The 19,738-nt window shown below is 35.8% G+C and overlaps 1 protein-coding gene across 1 annotated transcript in view; it reads left to right on the forward strand.

The window, feature by feature from the left end:
* Nucleotides 1–19,738, forward strand: part of LOC150098976 (uncharacterized) — a 217,843-nt gene that overhangs the window by 175,629 nt on the left and 22,476 nt on the right. The window contains exon 8 of the mRNA XM_090404948.1: nucleotides 3,367–3,510. Within this exon, the coding sequence (XP_090261074.1) occupies nucleotides 3,367–3,510 (144 nt within the window). The remainder of the gene's footprint in view (nucleotides 1–3,366; nucleotides 3,511–19,738) is intronic.

Raw genomic sequence — 19,738 nt, forward strand, 5'->3', positions numbered from 1 at the left:
TCCATAGTATTTTAGTAACAAGGTGTGTGACACCTTTTGGCTACTTGTAATGGAAATATGATTTCTGCATTACTTCAACCTTGGTATCATTTCTGGGTCTGGCTCCTGCTGATGATCCCTCAGTAAAGGTTGAAATTGGTCTGGGTAGTGTTTCAGACAAACAATTTTTAATGTCTAAAAAATTTTTAATTTTTGTCTGCTAATTCTGATTTATCAGTATGGAATAATATATTTGTAACTTCTGATGTCAAATAATCTTTAAGGAAATATAAGGCCATTAACATGATGAACTAGCGAAGGTAATTCAATTTCTTTGAGTAGTGTTTTACCAATATACAGTTCTGATAGTAATAGAAAATTTTTTGTATTAACTATTTTATCGTCTCCAATTGAAGAACTATCTTAAAGTAAATTATACTTGACAAGAAATTTATATTATTGTTTAATCCTTTACCCAAGGAAACAAAGTTTGCTCAAAAAGTATTTTCACAAGTAGGCTACTTGTATATAGAGGCTGTTGACGCAACATCATTTGTGTGAGTATCCCATAATCTTTATTGAGATGAGTGGGAGCCAGATCCAGGAATATACCAAGGTTGAATCAATGCAGAAGTCATATATATTTCATATACAAGTAGTAAAACGTGATAATGATGAAGTAGTATAAATGTGTTTCATGCTATTATTAAAATACTCTGGATCAGAAATAGATGTTTTCACATGGTAACGAAATAAATTATATTTGACAAGAAATTATATTCTTGTTTAATTCTTTATCCAAGTGTAAACAATTTTGTGTGTGAGGTATCTTCATAACTCTGGCTACTTGTATATAGAGACTGTTGGACTCAGTCATTAACAGTATGCCCCAGATATTGCCTGTGGTTATCTTGTTTCTTCCTTGTTTATCTTGTTTCCTTGTATGTTAATGATAGTGGAAGATGATATTTAAATGAAATATGTTTATCTTGTTTATCTAGTTTCCTTGTATGTTAATGATAGTGGAAGATGATATTTAAATGAAATATGTTTATCTTGTTTCCTTGTATGTTAATGATAGTGGATGTAGTAGATAAACATGATAGTAGATAAACAATTTTGTGTGTAAGGTATCTTCATAACTCTGGCTACTTGTATATAGAGACTGTTGGACTCAGTCATTAACAGTATGCCCCAGATATTGCCTGTGGTTATCTTGTTTACTCCTTGTTTATCTTGTTTCCTTGTATGTTAATGATAGTGGAAGATGATATTTAAATGAAATATGTTTATCTAGTTTCCTTGTATGTTAATGATAGTGGAAGATGATATTTAAATGAAATATGTATGCAGTTGTTTGCAGATGATGTAAGTTGGGGAAAAACTGTGAGATTTTGGAAGTTTTTTTCCCACTTGGTTAGACTATAATAAATTTAGTTTAATCCTTTATCCAAGTGTAAGCAAAACAAAGTTTGCACCTGAAGTATCTTCAGGACTGAGGCAACTCATGGTAAAGGTGGACCAAGCTCTCATCACTCCTTGTCTTAGTATCTCTCATAATGCAAAGCACATCTCCTTGTAGACATGTATAGTGCTATGCATTAAGGGAAGGGCCACTACCCACACCGGTTTCAACCTTTATTGAGGTCTCGTCAGTGGGAGCCAGACCCAGAGGTGGTGGTACCAAGGTGGAAGCAATGGAGAAGTCATATTTACCTATACAAGTTGCCAAAAGTGTCACCTTATTATTAAATTACTCTGGATTTAGAGAAAGATGTTGGAAGTTTTTTCCCACTGATGGCTCCCACGACGAGACCTCAATAAATGTCGAAACTGGTCTGGGTAGTGGCCCTTCCCTTAATGCATAGCATTATACATCTCCTCAAGGAGATGTGCTTTGCATTATGGGAGATACTAAGACAAGGAGTGATGAGAGCTTGGTTCACCTTTACCACAAGTTACCTCAGTCCTGGAGATACTTCAGGTGCAAACTTTGCTTACTTACACTTGGATAAATGATTAAACTAAACTGTGAGATTATAGAACAGATCTTGTGAATTAACAAGACATGAATAGACTGTGTTGAGTGGACAAGTGAATGAAGATATCAGTTCACTATTGAAGAGTGTCAAGTTTTTAAATTTGGAAAGCAAGTATGGGATGTAGAGTATACAGTTGGCAAAAATATCTTGTAGTAGGTGGAAGAGATAAGAGATCTATATATGATGGTGAGTAAGGACCTCTAATTTATAGGACATTTTGTTAAATTGTGAGGACATTACAATAAATTATGTTGATAATGCACAGGATACTAATATATAGAAATAAGGAGTTATGGTTCATTTGTATAATGCCTTGATCAGGTTGCATATGGATTACTGTGTGCAAATTTGGTTATCTGGCTTTTGATAGGATATAGATGTATTGGAACGGTTCCAGAGACAAAAGACTAAGGTGGTTTCTGGTCTCTGGATGCTGGATATGATGAAATGTAGACATTCAATTTGCATTGACTTGTGGATAGAAGGAGAGATATCAGTGAGACATATAAGTTGTTAAGGTGTTAGTGAATTGATGTGGAAGAAATTTTTCATAGAATGGGAGGAGACGAGTACAGTAAGAGGTTGTCTGTTCTGTAATAAGAAGTGGGTCAGCAGGGGAATGAGAGCAGAATTTTTAGATGAAGAGTAGATGGTGAGTGGAATGTGTTTTGTGAGAGTGTGTTAAATGTGAAAACATTAATGAGTTTTCAGGTACAGCTTGGTGAGCAGTGTGCAGAAACAACAGAGACAATTGGGTCCCCCTGCCCCATGATGAGTCTTTTGATTCTGTGGAAGTCTAATGTTAATAACAACAACAGCAGCCTTGCTTTATTTCTGTTGTATGAGTGTTAGCATTTTTGGATAATATGCTGATGGAGGCAAGGTCAGATATAAATTTTGTATTTTGATTATGAATATTCTAAAAAGTTTCAGTGAAAAATTAAAAAATGGTGGATCAGTAAACTATTCTCTACATTTTTACATGTTAGAAAATAATTTAAGAGGATGCTAAATTATGAAATGCTGAGAAAAGAAAAAAAAATTATTTTTATGAAATTACCAACTTGTAGCTAACCTTTGAATTTTACTATTCTCTAATGGTAGCATCAACTCACTATAGTTTACAGCTCATTATATTTCTTATGCCTTTGGTTGTTGGCACTATAGACTGTGTTGGCCTTTGTTTTCAGTTAGGGAAGACTTGTCGCTTCATTCTTGTATATGTTAGTATGTTTACTAAGTTTGTTTATTTTATATGAATGTATTCATAGTATATGAAATTAGAAATAAAAGATGAAAATAAAAATATTAGTAATGAACATTTCTCTGATTTTCTTTAATACAGAAGTAAAAATGGTGAAACAGATGCCAACTGTTGCCAGTTCTCAACAGCCAACCATTGCTATCATCACAGCTCAGTACTGTGAAAAGCTTGCTGTGGATGCTATGATTGAAAATAAGGATACTTATGTGAGATATAAAACTGAAGGTAAGTGCTAAAGGGCCAAATATATATATATATATATGTGTGTGTGTGTGTGTATACACACACACATTATACTTAAAACCCAAGTCAATATCATTGTATTGCAAACTGCAGTATTACACTGGATGAAATTTTTCTGCAATATTTTCTACATACACTAGCATATCATTCACATTTGGAAGGTGTGCTTAGCTTAAAAGAAAATAAATGAAATGCAATTGTTTTATCCCTAATTGAAATAATGTGTCTAAAGAACAGTGATCATGGTATCTGAAAGCCAGATATAAGAAACTGTCAATAAACTGAGATACTGCTTAGTCCACCTGAAGCACAATAATCCTCACTATTTTGTTCCCCACCACTTCTGTTTTTAATGTTGTAGGTCTTAAAATAATGCCTTCATTTATCCACATAATATGATAGTGATGAATCATAACTTATCCATGCAATAACTTCGGAATGTGCTTAAGGGAAGGAGTATGCTCTGGGTTTGAGCATTTTGAGTGTGTCTCGGGGAGGGAGAAAAGAAAGTTGCTAAACAGCCTGTAGATTTAAGTATAAGAAAAAGTGAGAAGTTAACTTGTTATGTCTGTATTGCAAATACCACGAGCATTTGAAACAAAGTGATTGAATTTGTTGCTATGGCAAATATGTTGTGGCCTAAAATTGTTGGCATTAGTGAAACCTAGCTCTCAAAGTGGGGCGTAGTAACTGGAAGTGAGTGTAAAGTTTATAATATTTTTAGGAATGATAGAAGAACTAGGAAAGGAGGGGAAGCACTACTAATTATATCAGATGATTTGAGTCCAGTTAGGATAGAAACTCATGAAAGCAATAATGGTAATAATGTAGCAATGCGTTCGATGCTATCTTGTGTAAAGTGAAGATTAAAAGGATGAAATATATGGTGGTTCAGTTGCTGGGGACAAAGAAATGCATTGCCAAATTACTGATGGGGTACTAAATGAGTAATTATTATGGCTGACTTGTTATCCAAATATTGATTGGTTAGAAAAATTAACTAATAAGAATGAATAAGAATTTATTGAACTGTTGTAGGACAACTTTCTCAAGCAGCATGTGAAAGAAGCAACTCGAGTCAAAGAGTATTAGATTTGATCATAGCATCAGAAGATAATAGATCATTGCATACTGAATGGGAAGGATATCAGCAGAGCAGTGCAGTTCAGTGTTAAAGCTGAATTGGATAAAGGGAATGAATACACTATGATGCTGTTGGAGTTTGCTAAGGCATTTGATAGGATAACACATTAAAGGTTGTTGCATTAACTGAAGAATATGGGACTGAATATACACTATTGGCTTGGATAAATGGGTGGCTGACAAACAGGTATCAGAAAGTAGTGTATGGAGGGTTAATCTGCCAGATTTAAAGTAATCAGTGATGGGCCCAGAGACCAGTCCTTGGACCATTGTTGTTTAACCACCCAACTGGCCATGATGTCTATAGACGTCAAGGTTATAAGAATGCGAAGTGCTTATTAAAATTGTAATACCATTGATATTGCATTGAAATATATGATGAATACAAAGTGTATGAGGAATCTGTATTTTATCCATATGGCTGGTTGCATGGTTAATGTATATATTAATGATATTGGGAAGTGCCTGATAGTAGATCTGCAATTGTTTGCTGATGATGCGAAGATAGGCAGGGCAATCACAGGTGTTCCAACATTTACAGAATGATTTAAATAGGCTGGAAGTGTGGACAAACAATAATGGCTATGAATTGAATGTTAATAAGTTTAAAGTTATGCAGTTTGGTATTTTGATGAGCTATCCAACAACATATAATATTGGTGGGATTATGCTTGGAATAACTGATGAGGCTAGAGATCTCAGAGTTATGGCAGGAAGGAATTTGAAGGTCAAGCATCACATGGTAAAAATTGCAAATACAACTCAGAGGATAATTGCATTGTTGAAACAAAGCAATTACATGTAAAGATATGAAAGTCATGTTGCCTCTTTACAAGGCAATGTACAGTGCAACCTCATCTGGACTACAATGTGCAGATTTGGTCTCCTGGGTTCCAAAGGAATAAAGAAGCTGTGGAAAGGCTGCAAAGAAGAGTGACAAAGATGATATCGGGATTATGGAATATAGATTACAAGGAAAGATTGAGAATATGCAGACTTCAGATGCTGGTAGACAGGAAAAAGAGGAGGTGATATGATAGAGGTCTCTAAACTTTTGCAAGGGTGTTATGGATATTGGTTTGATAAAATTTATCATTATGGAAAGTGGGAAGAGGACAAGGAGGCATCCATGGAAGTTAAGTTTGTGTGTGGTTAAGAAAAGGGTCAGTGCTAGATTTTTCCCTTAGAGAACTGTGAGTAGAGTAGAACAGTATGCCTGTTGGAGTAGTAAGTTCATCCAGTGTGAATGAGTTTAAGAGATAAAGGTATGAAAGCTGCTGTGGGTGATGTATGGCCTGCCTTGATGTTTTTCAACCAGTTTCTTCATCATAAAGTCAGTGTCATTCTGATATTGAGCAATTATCACATGATCATTCAGCAAAAATAGTGAATGAAAAACTGTTTCCAATCTCAATTCCCATAGCTCTACATGAATCATTCCAATGTGCTAGAACTGCATCAGGGTAAATTTTAAACAGGGTTGGTGACATTCTGCATCCTTGTATCAGACCTTTAGATGTTACATGCTCAGTTGTTCCTAGTCCTTCACACTTAGCAACTGCTCTGCACTTCTATATATATATTCTATCAAACTGATGATTGGATTGCCTTCTTCATCAAACCCCAGAGTCTGCTAATGGGAACTGAATCATAGGCCTTTTGAAAGTCCATGAAAATCAAGTGTTTCCTGCCCTTTGGCAATTCGTTTTTTTCTATGATCTATCTTGTGAAAAAATTATTATCAGTACAAGATTTTCTAGCAGTAATGTTCATCTGACACATGAAAGGCAATACTCTTCTCTAACCTGGGTTTTTTAGTAAAATTATAATCTACTCATGGAAGCCATCACACTAATGCCTCTGTAATTTGAGGGATCATTCTTATTACCATTTTTAAAGATGGGAGTTGATAATGACCACTCATCAGGAATTACATCTCCTTCTAGTACTTGATTGAACAATCTTGTATTCCATACTTCCACAGTTCCATGGGTACTCTTCCTGTGTCAGCTGCCTTCCCATTATGTGACCTTGCCAAGGCATCTCACCTTCCTAACTGCTGACTTGCACCTCAAATATAGACTGTACATTGCTTTAATATAATGCCCTATTTACACCACAGAATCATAGCATTCAGAAAAGCTTTTCTCTTGGTACCTTGTCATATGCCTTTTTCATATCTATGAAACTTAAATACAGATCCTTGTTATATTCCCATGATTTCTCACTATTTGTCATAAAGTGAAAATCTGATCCTGACAACCTCTATTTGGCCTAAACCTAGTTTGTTCTTCTCTGTTTCCTTCTATAATTTTTCTTGGTCTTTTCTCGAGTATGCTTGTATAAATCTTATCTGGAACACTCAATAGGGAAATTCCTCTGTAATTTTCACATTCAGCTTTATTTTCCTTTTTTTTTTGTAGATTAGTACTATAAGAGCTGTATTCCACTCATCTGGAATTTTATCCTCTGACTAGGCTTCCTGAATTATGTAGTGCAGCCACTGTAATGATGGCTGCTTTTCCATATTGTTTTCAATGAATTTTTCTGTATCACATTCATACGTAGTTCTGATTGCACATTTTTCTTGAATATTATCTGCCACCGTTTCTATCACTTCCTGTTTTATATAGCAGTATCTCCAAGTAATCACTCCAGATATCTAGAATATCTTCAGTTTTCATATCACCTTTATCAAGTCTGATTCTTTTTACAGTTCTCTTTTCTCCATTTCTGATATTTTTTTCAATAGCCTCCAGAATTGAATTTGCTGTCATCATTAAATATTGTAATATTTAATATTGACATATTAAATATTTTACATTTTCTTTTAGGTTCACAATTGACAATACAGTTGATGTGTACCATGCCCTTGCCTGTTCCAAATTTTTATCTTTTTAATGTGCATTCAGAAGGGAGGAATCAGACTTACATAAAGAGTTGCAGAAGGGTCTGCTTATGTATTCTGAGGAGTGTCTGTTTTAGATTGATAATAATGATTATGAATTGATGAAAGAAAATTTGACAATATTGGATTCCTGACAGTTAATGGACTAATTTGGAGAAAAATCGTTGCTTGTATGTCAGTAATAATGTAAACTTATTCATGTATTATTATAATAGTGTCCTGTACACCCCTTAAAGATATGCAGATAGACCCCAAGATGTGTAAATCTGTACTTACATAAGAAATTTGCTTATCCCCACATTCTGCACTGTCCCAATTCCCATTATCTCTTGCTGTAAATGCACCTATATATAGTGTTGTGTTTATTTTCAAGTTTTTGGTGTTTTTTTCTAAATATTATTCACAATGGCTGGTGGTAAATGTGCCCTTGAATCAAAACAGGAACCATTTCGCAAACATACCGGAATTGATCTAAAGATGAAATTATGGATAATAAAGAAATATGAAGGTGGACAAAGTTTATCAGGTATAGCACGTGAACTTCGTCTTGCTGTATCAATAGTAAAGGATGCCCTGTGTATAAAAGAACATGTTAAAAGAACAACCAGCATGAAAACAACCATAAAAAAATAAAAAAAAAAAACTGAAGGCACATTAACGGAGATGAAAAAATTGCTTATGATATGGATGGAAGACAGATCAGAAATGTGTTCCTTTGAGCCTTATGACATACAGGCTAATGCAAGAAGTTTATTTTGAGGACCTTAAGGAAAAATATCCTGAAGGAGCACAGTCGTTTGCTGCAATCAGTGGTTGGTTTACACATTTTAAAAATCATGCTGGCTTTCAAATGGTCAAATTATAAAATATATTTGGTGTGTTCAGTGTTTAAAAACTGTCCAACTGGATATGGTGTAAAATGTATATCTTTAATACAAGATGTTTGTCATTTTTTTACTATTTAATATTTCTGCACTGCATTATATGTTTATTTTTTGCATATGTGTTTGACATGACAAAGTCTGTTATGCGAGGTTGGGAGAAGGGAGGGGGAAATCCAACTTACATAAGGAGTTACAGAACGGTCTACATACGTATGTTGAGGAGTGTCTGTATTAGATTGATAATAATGATGATGATCTTTTTTTTGAGTACTTATTTTCATACAGTGGGGTTATAGCATCACAAAATCATACAAAAAATCTGCTGTACAGGTATTTGGCAGTTTTGTGAACAACTACTTTTTTTTTAATATTAAATTAGGTTGAAAAAATAGCTAAAAAAACATCACTGGAAGACTTTAGGAATCCATACAGAAGATAAATATAGGTATTACAAAATATTTTACAGGATTTTGAAAAAGCTTAGAAGAAAATTGGAAAGTTAGAAGCAATGAGTGAGTGGAACAATTTTCTGAAGTGGTTTGTGCATCCAGTTTGAAAATGTTTAAGAGAAGGTGGGATGTATGGTGTTGGTGATCTACAGCCTTCCTCACTGAGTCCTGAAGACCTGTAGTGGTTTATTTAAGAGTATATCATCTGCATAAGGAGGAGAAAATTAAAGTAGTTGAAGGGAAAAATAAGAGATATGAAAGTGGTATTGGACAGGGACATGAAATTTACTGGTCACATTGCTCAAGTTGTGCAGCCATCACATTGGCTTCACAACATTGGCATTAATTCAGATTAATCCCTTAATCAAGTAACATACAGATTATTGTTCATATCTGATCATGATGTCATAGGGATAGGATATATTAGAAAGTGTCCAGAGACAGTTGACTAAGGTGGTCCTGCTTTGTGGAATGTGGGGATCTGAAGACAGATTAATGGAAAGCCATTTGCAGAGCTCATAGAAGAAAGAGGAGTGTGCATGTGTGTGTGGGGGGGGGGAATATATGATGAAGCATATAAGTTTACCAACTTATGGTAAGGGGTTATTATCAGTGGAATGCACTGCCTAAGAGTGTGGTGAATTTGGAAACATTGAATGAGTTTGAGACACAGTTAAGTGAGTTTTGTGTGGGAATCTCATGCAATGAGGTTTGATTCCATGGAGTGTGATAATAAGTTAAGAGTTAATTTATCTGATTTTGATATTAGGTCTAATTTCCTTTATAATGTGATCTACAGTATATATAAGGTGATGAATAACAGTAATCATGCACACTTGCTTACTCATTACATAAGATTTGACATAATTTTATGTAATGCCATCTTTCTTTTCCTCCTTTATTTCCAGCTGCTGACTTTACACCCTAAGTAGAGGCTATGTATTGCTCTTATATAAAGTTCCATTTACACCAAATAATTGTATAATTTTGGACAACTTTTTCCTTATCACCTTATTATGCACATTATCTGTATCTACAAAATTTAAATACAGATCTTTGTTATATTCTTGTTATTTCGCATTTGTCTGTGGTGTATCTTAAAGTAAAAATCCAGTCTTGAAAAATCCCTATTTGACTTGAACCCAGCATCTTTTTGTCTGTTGTCACTTCAACAACTTATTCTCAAGCTTAGCTTATTCTCAAATATATGTACATAAATCTCACTAGAACACATTAGTAGGGAAATTTTTCTATAATTATTATATTAGTTTATACTCTATGTTTCAGATTTCTAATAGATTGTCTATTACAAATACTGAAATGTGCTCATGGCATTCTTCCTGGATCATCCATCCGGAATAGCCTTATCTTCAGATAAAATTCCTTCTTAATTACTTTTCATTTTCAAGTGGTGAAAAGCTGTGATTGGTTGATGAGGAATAAAAGTGCAACAAGATAGGGAAGTGAATATAGTACTGAAAGGGAACTCACAGCATGACAAGAGATTAGCCAACAAGATAGGCTCAGAAAGTTTTGTTATATGGCCAGTAAAAGGAAGAATTACCTTGATTGGTGATAAGGTGTCAGGACATAGAATATTCTGATCCTTGTCAGGATATTCCATACTGGCAAGAGGATTTAATTTAAAGACAGTGGGAATAGTCATGTATATTTCAGAATACTAAGGAGCTAACAGTGTTCTTGTTTGGTTAATAAAACCTGCTTACAGGTTTTAACATCCAATGTCAACTCATTCCAATCATGCACCACTCAATGAGAGAAAAATATATAAAATGAAAAATTCCATCAACTGAAATCCTGTATTCCTTAAAAACTTCTGATCCCTTCAGAAGTTTTTAAGTCTCAATCTTATCACCCCTCTTTCTCTTGTTTGTTACTGTCTGCAGTCTACAAATTCTCAATCTATCTTCATAATCAGTATTCCACAATCCTGATATCATTTTTAATACTCTTCTTTGCACACTCTCTCTCTCTCTCCTCTCTCTCTCTCTCTCTCTCTACTGTATCAGAATTGCCATAGAAACCAGGAGACCAGACTAATGCATGATAGTCTAAGTGAGGTCTTATCAAGCCCTTTAGCATGGCAGTTATCCTCTGAGTTTTATTTGCAGTCTTTGCTACATGGCCCTTGAACTTCAACTGCCTGTCTACTAACACTCCAAGATCCCTAGCCTGATCAGTATCTTCTAGCATAATCCCACCAATATAATATAACATTTGATATCTAATCACACCAAAGTGCATAACTTTACATTTACTGACATCCATTTTCCCATGCCCACAATTCCAGCCTATTCATATCATTCTGCAAGTACTGTGTAAAATTCGATGCAGGAAGAATTTTTCCTTAACTTTGCATCGACTTTTACAGAGGTCACAAACATTGTATATAAAAAGAAATTGTGATTTTTACGCTGATTGTGGAATTTTTGTTTTGTATGTTAACAGTAGTTATAAATTTTTTTGTGTGAGAATCAAAATACCATACAAGTATGTATTGGAATGGAATGTTAAGCTGTGTATTTCAAGGCCAATGCCTTTGAAAGTGGCCTGTAAATTTAGTGGTTCCCAGTTGAAAGAAAGTTTAGAAGCCTTATTTGGAAATTGTAAAGTGCCTCAATTTCAAAGCCTAACCTAAAGCATGTCCCAAAGTCAGTGTCAGCAACAAAAGTAAACAACAATGCGAAGGTCACAACCCTCCTTTTGTGCGGGAATGCTAAGGGTTCTCAACCCTTATTCCAGGGACCGCAACAGGTGTATAAGACATCACCCAGAAGTATCCAGGCTGTCTTTTATCCAGGTATCCAGAAGCAAGAGATCCAAGATGTAGCATGTGAAGGCAGTATGAATTGTGCAGCGGCTGTATGCTGGTATGCATGGGAAGAAGGTATGCAGAAACACAGTCTCCTCTCGTAGTGTTTCAGAATCCTTTTGACGTCCGAAGAAAAGTAGGGAATCATCTGTGGAGAAGTCAACCGTAATATGCGTCAAGCCCCGGGAATTCTTGGAAGTGCAACGGCGCTAAAAGAAAGATGTCCATACGAATGTAAATGGCCCAAGATGGAAAAGCAGTATCGGTACGACATGATCCAATCCCCCAAAAATCTTATATAACGCGACGGAACCAGACCAAAGGAACCCAGTACGAATGATGAGACTCAGAAAGAAAGAAGCCTGTAGAACCAGATAAGAGTCGAAAGAGCCAGTTCGGATAATTGTGTCATGAGAAGAACAGTGAGTACTTCCTTGAAGTATTTATATATTCGGCCGGATGTTTATAAAGATAAATTATGTTTGTATGTTCCAGACTATGAGGGTAAAGAAATGCTGGTAGTGAATTAGATATAGAATGCTTGTTGTTTGAAGTATATATACAGTATATATGTATTCGGTGGGACATATATAAAGTTAAATTGTGATAATTTGTCCCGGACTAAGAGGCTAAAGAGTAGCTGATATAAATTAGATAATGAGATAATAATTCTTTGCAGCAGAATGAATGAAATCATAGATTGCAATAAGATAGTATTGCTGCATGTTCATTTATGTACTATGTATGAGATTTTAATTCTTAACAGCAGAATCAGAATGAATAAGATTATAGGCTGGTAAATGATAGTATTGCTGTGCATTTTGATGTATATATATATATATTTGCACATTAAAAAACTGTATTAATGGGTTCTAGTTAAAATAAATGTGTTTCATATGCTAAAGAAGGTGTATTCACTGATCCTTATTCCAATGCACTTGATAGATCCTGAATGAAGGAATCTTGCAAAGAAATCATTCATTCAGAATCTAATATACTAAACTACAGAGACAAAGAGAAATACTTGCACATCAGCTTAAATTAAAATGAAACTTTTTCACATATGTATAAAATTGCATGTACCATGTATTTAATCTGTTGTGATCATATTAAGATCAAATTAGAGAATGTCTTAAGAGGAATAATTTAACTTATTTTAAGTATAGAATGATTGTGAGTCACCAGATAGGTATTAAAGTAACAATTCATAGAAGGTATACAACTACACGTGTTCAGCATAATGCCCGTGGCAATAGCTTACGCAGAAGGTACGTTAATGCGAATTCCATGAATACAAGAGCATAACAGCAAAGGGGGAGAGCAAGGGATGAACTCAAGGGGAGAAAAGATATAGGTCATGTGCAAAAGGGGCGCTGGAACGAAGAATATAAGGGGATGAGTGCCGTATCGGTGCCCTCTTGTCTTTTCGTTTTCCTGGTTCGGAAGTTAGCCGGTGGTTCGAGTGAGGGGGATGAAGCGTCAGTGCTATGATGGACGACGAGTTTTCCTGAGAATACTGTAGGATTCCATGCAGAGCTGAAGGTGAGATTTCCATCCCTAGCCGAATCGAGCCCTCGCAGAGAAGTCCTCCCATCGAGAGGAATAGAGATGTTTCCTGAGATGCAAAAATCTAGTCCATGATCGGCAGTAATTATGAAGATAGTGTAGCCCCTATGCTGGCCTAAGGACAGCCAATAAACAAGAGGTAACCAGGCATACATGTGGTGCTAAAAGACTTCGAGAAAAAGTTCAGTAAAGTAGAATTACTATATTTTGTGTTTAGAATTCAATAGAAGAGAGAAAATTATTTGTGAATGTAATTTATGAACATTATTCTAGAGAACTTTGTGGACAGACCCTAATTAGATAGTTAAATCTTTTTTTTTTGAATAAGAAGGATTGTTTGGAAGAAGCATATTGTGTTGTATGTGATTGAATTAACCTAATGTGATAAGGATTGTAGATTTATAGCAACTGAATAACATTAGAATGTTTGTCATGTCATCTTATGAATAGCTTGCAGAAGGGAATTTTAGCTTAACATACCATTTGCAATCTATTCCATTGTCCAGTTACTGTGTTTACATGCTTTATAACCTTTGATTTAATTTAGAGTATGTTAATCTCTTAACTCGAGCTTCCTTATTTAGCATTGAAACAAAAATCGAATGTATGAATTTTTTTAGTGTATTTTGCTTTGATATTCCAATAAACATGTTTTATTTACCTAAACCTGAGTCATGCCTGACTACGATTCCGATCTGTCACTTATAAAATTAGAACCTCTTTTGGCGGGAAGGAATTAGAAAGTGTATATAATCATAGATTTAGGTCATGACTGCAGTCTGACTCTATACGGCCGTGTTAAAATAAAACATTGTGTAAGAACGCCTCAGAATCTAGTATTGTCTCCCTGAGTGAGGATCTTTACAGGATACTGGTTGGCACAGCATAATATAAATTTGCCAGTATCCAGAGAGGAAACAATCCTAGATGTAAGTATATTAGGCCCGATATCTGAAGAAGTAAAAATAGCGATTGAAAGATAGAATAGGAAGATATAAATCAGTAAAATATAGAGAAAGCAACGACGTAACGATGGCGTAGCCGCCAGGATGTGATTAGGCCCCCTAAAATTTAAGGTTAATAGGGAATAATCACTAAGTTGGTCTTGGTTTCGTATCAGGCAGTCAGGCATTTGTTGGAATAACAGAGAGTGTGAAAAAAGGATAAATTATTAAGTTTGTAAGATGAATGCAGGTATGTCTCAACCATCGAGCTCAGATCTAGATGACTCTGAATTCTTTAGGACGATAAATTCCCAACAGGTATTTCCTCAGTTTTTGGGTGAGGAATCTGATGACGTTCTGGCGCTTTTTGAGTACATAGAGGAACTAAGAAGAATTAGTCGATCGAGTGAGTTACACCTGCTAATTCTGCTCCATAGTAAGCTTATTGGGAAGGCAAAGACTTACTTTTACTCCTTGCCAGTCTTAAAAGAAACTCGAGATTACTATAAATTTAAAGAGATCCTAATATCCTAGTTTTCTAAAGTAAGGAATGTGGGACCAAATTTATGGAAGCTCCAGAAGATGGTGCAAAAAGACAAAGAAAGTGTGTCAGACTACTACAACCGAGTCTTAGTTCTTGCCAATACCTTAAGTGTCTCTGACAAAGACTGGCACTATCTTAACTGGGCAGTCTTCCAACATTTTATCAGGGGATTGAGACAAGAACTGAAGGAAACAGCATTTGGGAAGGACATATCAAATTTAGAAGAATGCTTTACAGCAGTAAAACAAAGAGAGCAACTGCTTGGAGACATTTGTCCTGCAGCCTCAATTGGGTCCATCAATGTCATTAGAGAGGAGAGAAACACCATGCATTAGGGATCAAGATGCTAAGGTAGAACATCCAGAAAGGAAAGAAAAGCAGAGGGTACAGAAAGGATGTGAAGAAAATAGACCTGAGACAGTCTACTAGGTTGCCACTAGCAGTCCAAGTCTTAGCAAAGTTCATTCTATAGTTAAACAAGAAGTTGAACGACTTCAACAGCCCGTAATGCATCGTCTTGATGCTGTACTGAAACAGCTGGCGGCAGTCACAGATAAGACTTCAAAATCATCTGATAGATGATTTTGAAGTCTTTCTACTTCTATGCTACTAGAAGTAGAAAAACTTCAACAGCCTATGTTGAACCGTCAGGACGATGTAATGCAAAAGTTGGCAGCAGTGACAGAATGGAAACCTGAGGTGTCTCTACTTCAATCACAGAGAAATAATGAGCAAGCAGACAAAAGGGAGCCTAGGAGGCTCCCTTTTGTCTGCTTGCTCATTATTTCTCTGTAACAAGGAGACTAAATGCCCAGTCTTGTTACTTTTAATTGTAACAAGATTGGGCATTTAGCTCGTAATTGTTTTAGTAATAGGAGACCCTCCATGAGAAATAATAGAAAAGAGTCGAAGTTTGGGCAAACTCCTCATAATTATGAAGATAGACAAAGAAATCATGAACAACAAGGAAGGTTAAACATGATAATTAAGGGTAAGATTCGAGGATCGCATTGTGACGTATTGTTAGATACTGGTTCGCAGGCCTCTGTCATAATGGAAGATTATTTTCAAGGAATAAAATCCCGTGTATGGTGAGGCATTTCTAATCTAAGGAGAACAATCAGATTATCGGGGTTATCGACATCTAAAGTTTGTGCAACAAAAAGAGTTAGAGTAAAATTATGTTTACCTGAGTTTAATATGTGTGTTTGGCAGGAGTTGTCAGTCCTCCCTAGGCATCTCGTCCACCCGTTCATATAATTTTAGGAACTAACTTTCTAGAGAGGTATAAGCTCTCTTGCAACTTCTCTAGAAATGAGATAATCCTAATGGGAAATAAACGGTTTAGTAGAGAGAACGAAAAATTTAAAGGTAAAAATAGAAATGACAGATCTCATGAAGAAAGAATGCAGAGAAAAGGGAATGGCACGCCAACTGATATAGTTAATGAAGTGTCTCAAGATAACCAGATTGATTCTGAATTAGCTTCAACTTCAGAAGTGAACAGTCAATCTGAGACTTACCAAACATGAAGCGTAAAATTAGCAAATGACCAAGGTGTTACAGAAGATTTACTTAACTCAATGTAGTTTACCCCGATTGTCCGAGAACAATCGGGGTAAACTACATTGAGATAATTAATAGATCTAGAAGTTCCTATGACAGACTGAGACAGAACAAGTACAGAAAACATGAAGTTAGTATGCAACCTCAGCGGCAGTTTGATTATGCAAACTTTCTCTGTTTTCTTTTTATGCTTAGAAAAGCTATAAGTGGTTTATTGTGTTGGAATTTAGCAATTGCTACAAAGGATGCACACTTACTAACTGATTGTGCAAGCTTTTTGAATAAAAATAATGGAGAATTAAGTAGGTCCAAAACGTTAAAAGAAGCACCGAATATGCATCATGGGAATGCGCAAACTCAGTCATGTCATGAGGAAACAATAGTCACCTGAGCCGAATACGCACTAAGGCCCAGAAAGAATGGAAGGTTCATCCACAGAGGATTGAGGGAGAAGCAAAAAGACTTTTCTAGAAAATTAAAAAAACTTTTTTATAAAAAGGGGGGACTTTGTTAGATCCTGAATGAAGGAATCTTGCAAAGAATTCATTCACTCAGAATCTAACATACTAAACTACACAGACAAAGAGAAATACCTGCACGTCAGCTTAAATTAAAGTGAAACTTCTTCACATATGTATAAAATTGCATGTACCATGTATTTAATCTATTGTGATCATATTAAGATCAAATTAGAGAATGTCTTAAAAGAGAAATAATTTAACTTATTTTAAGCCTCACTTAAGCTGTATAGAATGATTGTGAGTCACCAGATAGGTATTAAAGTAACAATTCATAGAAGGTATACAACTACACGTGTCCAATGTAACGCCCATGGCAATAGCTTAAACGGATGGTACGTCGATGCGAATTCCATGAATACAAGAGCATGACAGCAAAGGGGAGAGCAAGGGATGAACCCAAGGGGAGAAAAGATATAGGTCATGTGCAAAAGGGGATGCTCGAACGAAGAATATAAGGGGATGAGTGCCGTATTGGCGCCCTCTTGTCTTTTCGTTTTCTTGGTTCCTGGTTCGAGTGAGGGGGATGAAGTGTCAGTGCTATGATGTCGGACGGCAAGTTTTCCTGAGAATGCTGTAGGATTCCACACAGAGCTGAAGGTGAGATTTCCAGCCCTAGCCGAATCGAGCCCTTGCAGAGAAGTCCTCCCATCGAGAGGAATAGAGATGTTTCCTGAGACGCAAAAATCGAGTCCATGATCGGCAGTAATTATGAAGATAGCATAGTCCCCACGTTGCTGTAAGGACAGTCAATAAACAAGAGGTAACCAGACGTACACACGGTGTCGAAAGACATTGGGAAAATATTAAGTAAAGTAGAATTACTCTATTTTGTGTTTAGAATTCCATAGAAGAGAGAAAATTATTTGTGAATGTAATTTGTGAACATTATTCTAGAGAACTTTGTGGACAGACCCTAATTAGATAGTTATACCTTTTTTTTTTTTTTGAATAAGAAGGATTGTTTGGAAGGAGTCTATTGTGTTGTATATGATTGAATTAACATAATGCGATAAGGATTGTAGATTTATAGCAACAGAATAACGTTAGAACATTTGTCATGTCATCTTATGAATAGCTTGCAGAAGGGAATTTTAGCTTAACATACTTTTTGCAATCTATTCCATTTTCCAGTTACTGTGTTTACATGCTTTATAACCTTTGATTTAATTTAGAGTATGTTAATCTCTTAACTGGAGCTTCCTTATTTAACATTGAAACAAAAATTGAATGTATGAATTTTTTTTAGTGTATTTTGCTTTGATATTCCAATAAACGTGTTTTTTTTACCTAAACCTGAGTCATGCCTGACTAAGATTCCGATCTATCACTTATAAAATTAGAACCTCTTTTGGTGGGAAGGAATTAGAAAGTGTATATAATCATAGATTTAGGTCACGACTGCAGTCTGAATCTATACGGCCGTGTTAAAAAAACATTGTGTAAGAACGCCTCAGAATCTAGTATTGTCTCCCTGAGCAGGATCTTTTCTGTTATAGGATACTGGCTGGCGCAGCATAATATAAATTTGCCAGTATCCGAAGAGGAAACAATCCTAGATATGGCCCGATATCTGAAGAAGTAAAAATAGCGATTGAAAGATAGAATAGGAAGATATAGCGAAAGCAATGACATAACACACTGTTTCCTCTTTAGCATAGGTTTGCTAAAGGAAGATCATGTTTTAGCAATCTGCTTACTTATTATAACACGGTGGCAAATACATTGGACAAGGGGTGGGGGATGCATATACAGTAGCATATATAGATTTTTGCAAAGGCTTTTGATAGATTGCCACATGACAAACTAGTAGTTAAACTGGAACAGATGGGATTGGATAGTGGATTAGGGTGAGATTAGCTGTCTAATTGGTATCAGCAGGTTGTGTGTGGGGGAGTGATATCCTAGAACAGGAAAGTCACTAATGGTGTGCCCCAGGGGTATGTTTTGAGGCCATTGTTGTTTAATTTGTATGTAAATGATATTGGAAAGGGCTTAAATTGTGATATACAGTTATTTGCAGATGATGCAAAGTTTGGAGAGTTATGAGAAGTAGAACAGATGTTGTAGCTTTGCAAGAGAACCTAAATAGACTGTTTGGATGAGCAAGTATGTGGAGATGTCAGTTTCATTGCAAAATGTAAGGTTTTAAAATTTGGGAAGCAAAGATGGGATGCATAAGGATTGGTATGGGATATTTTACAGGAGACAGAGAAGATGAAAGATTTGGGGTTATGGTGGACAGGGTCTTGAAATTTCATGGACATTTTGCTAAAATTGTGAGGAGAACACAGCCAATTGTGGGAGTGTTGTGGAGAACACTGACATGTAGAAGTAATGATGTTTTGATTTCATTTGTGCAAGACTTTCATCAGGCCACATATGGATTACTCTGCACAGATTTGGTCGCCAGGTTTTCAAAAGGATGATGATGACATGTTGGAGAGGTTCAGAGACAGTTGACTAAGTTGGTTTCTGGTCTCTGGAACGTGGAATATGAGGACAGATTGAGAGAATGCAAATTACAGAGTCTAGTGGATAGAAGAAAGAGGAGAGGCATGATTGAGACATATAAGTTGGTAAGAGGTAATTACCAGGTAATTAGAGTGGATGAGATTCTTCATAGAATATCTGGAGACAGGGAGAATGAGAGGCCATCCCTGGAAGCTGTATAAGGTAAGTGTGAGCAAGGAGGTGAGGAGTCAATTTTTTGCATGGACAGTGTTAGGTGATTGGAATGCATTGCCTACAGTGTGGTGAGTGCATTTAAAGGTATGATGAGCTGTGCATGTAGGAGTGGGGCCTTCCATGATGAGTCTCTTGACTGCGTAGAAGTCTATTGATAATAAAAATAA

The sequence above is a fragment of the Typopeltis vanoorti genome, chromosome 15 (assembly GCF_054136105.1).
Source record: "Typopeltis vanoorti isolate ZY-2024b chromosome 15, IOZ_Tvanoo_1.0, whole genome shotgun sequence".
NCBI lineage: Eukaryota > Metazoa > Arthropoda > Arachnida > Uropygi > Thelyphonidae > Typopeltis > Typopeltis vanoorti.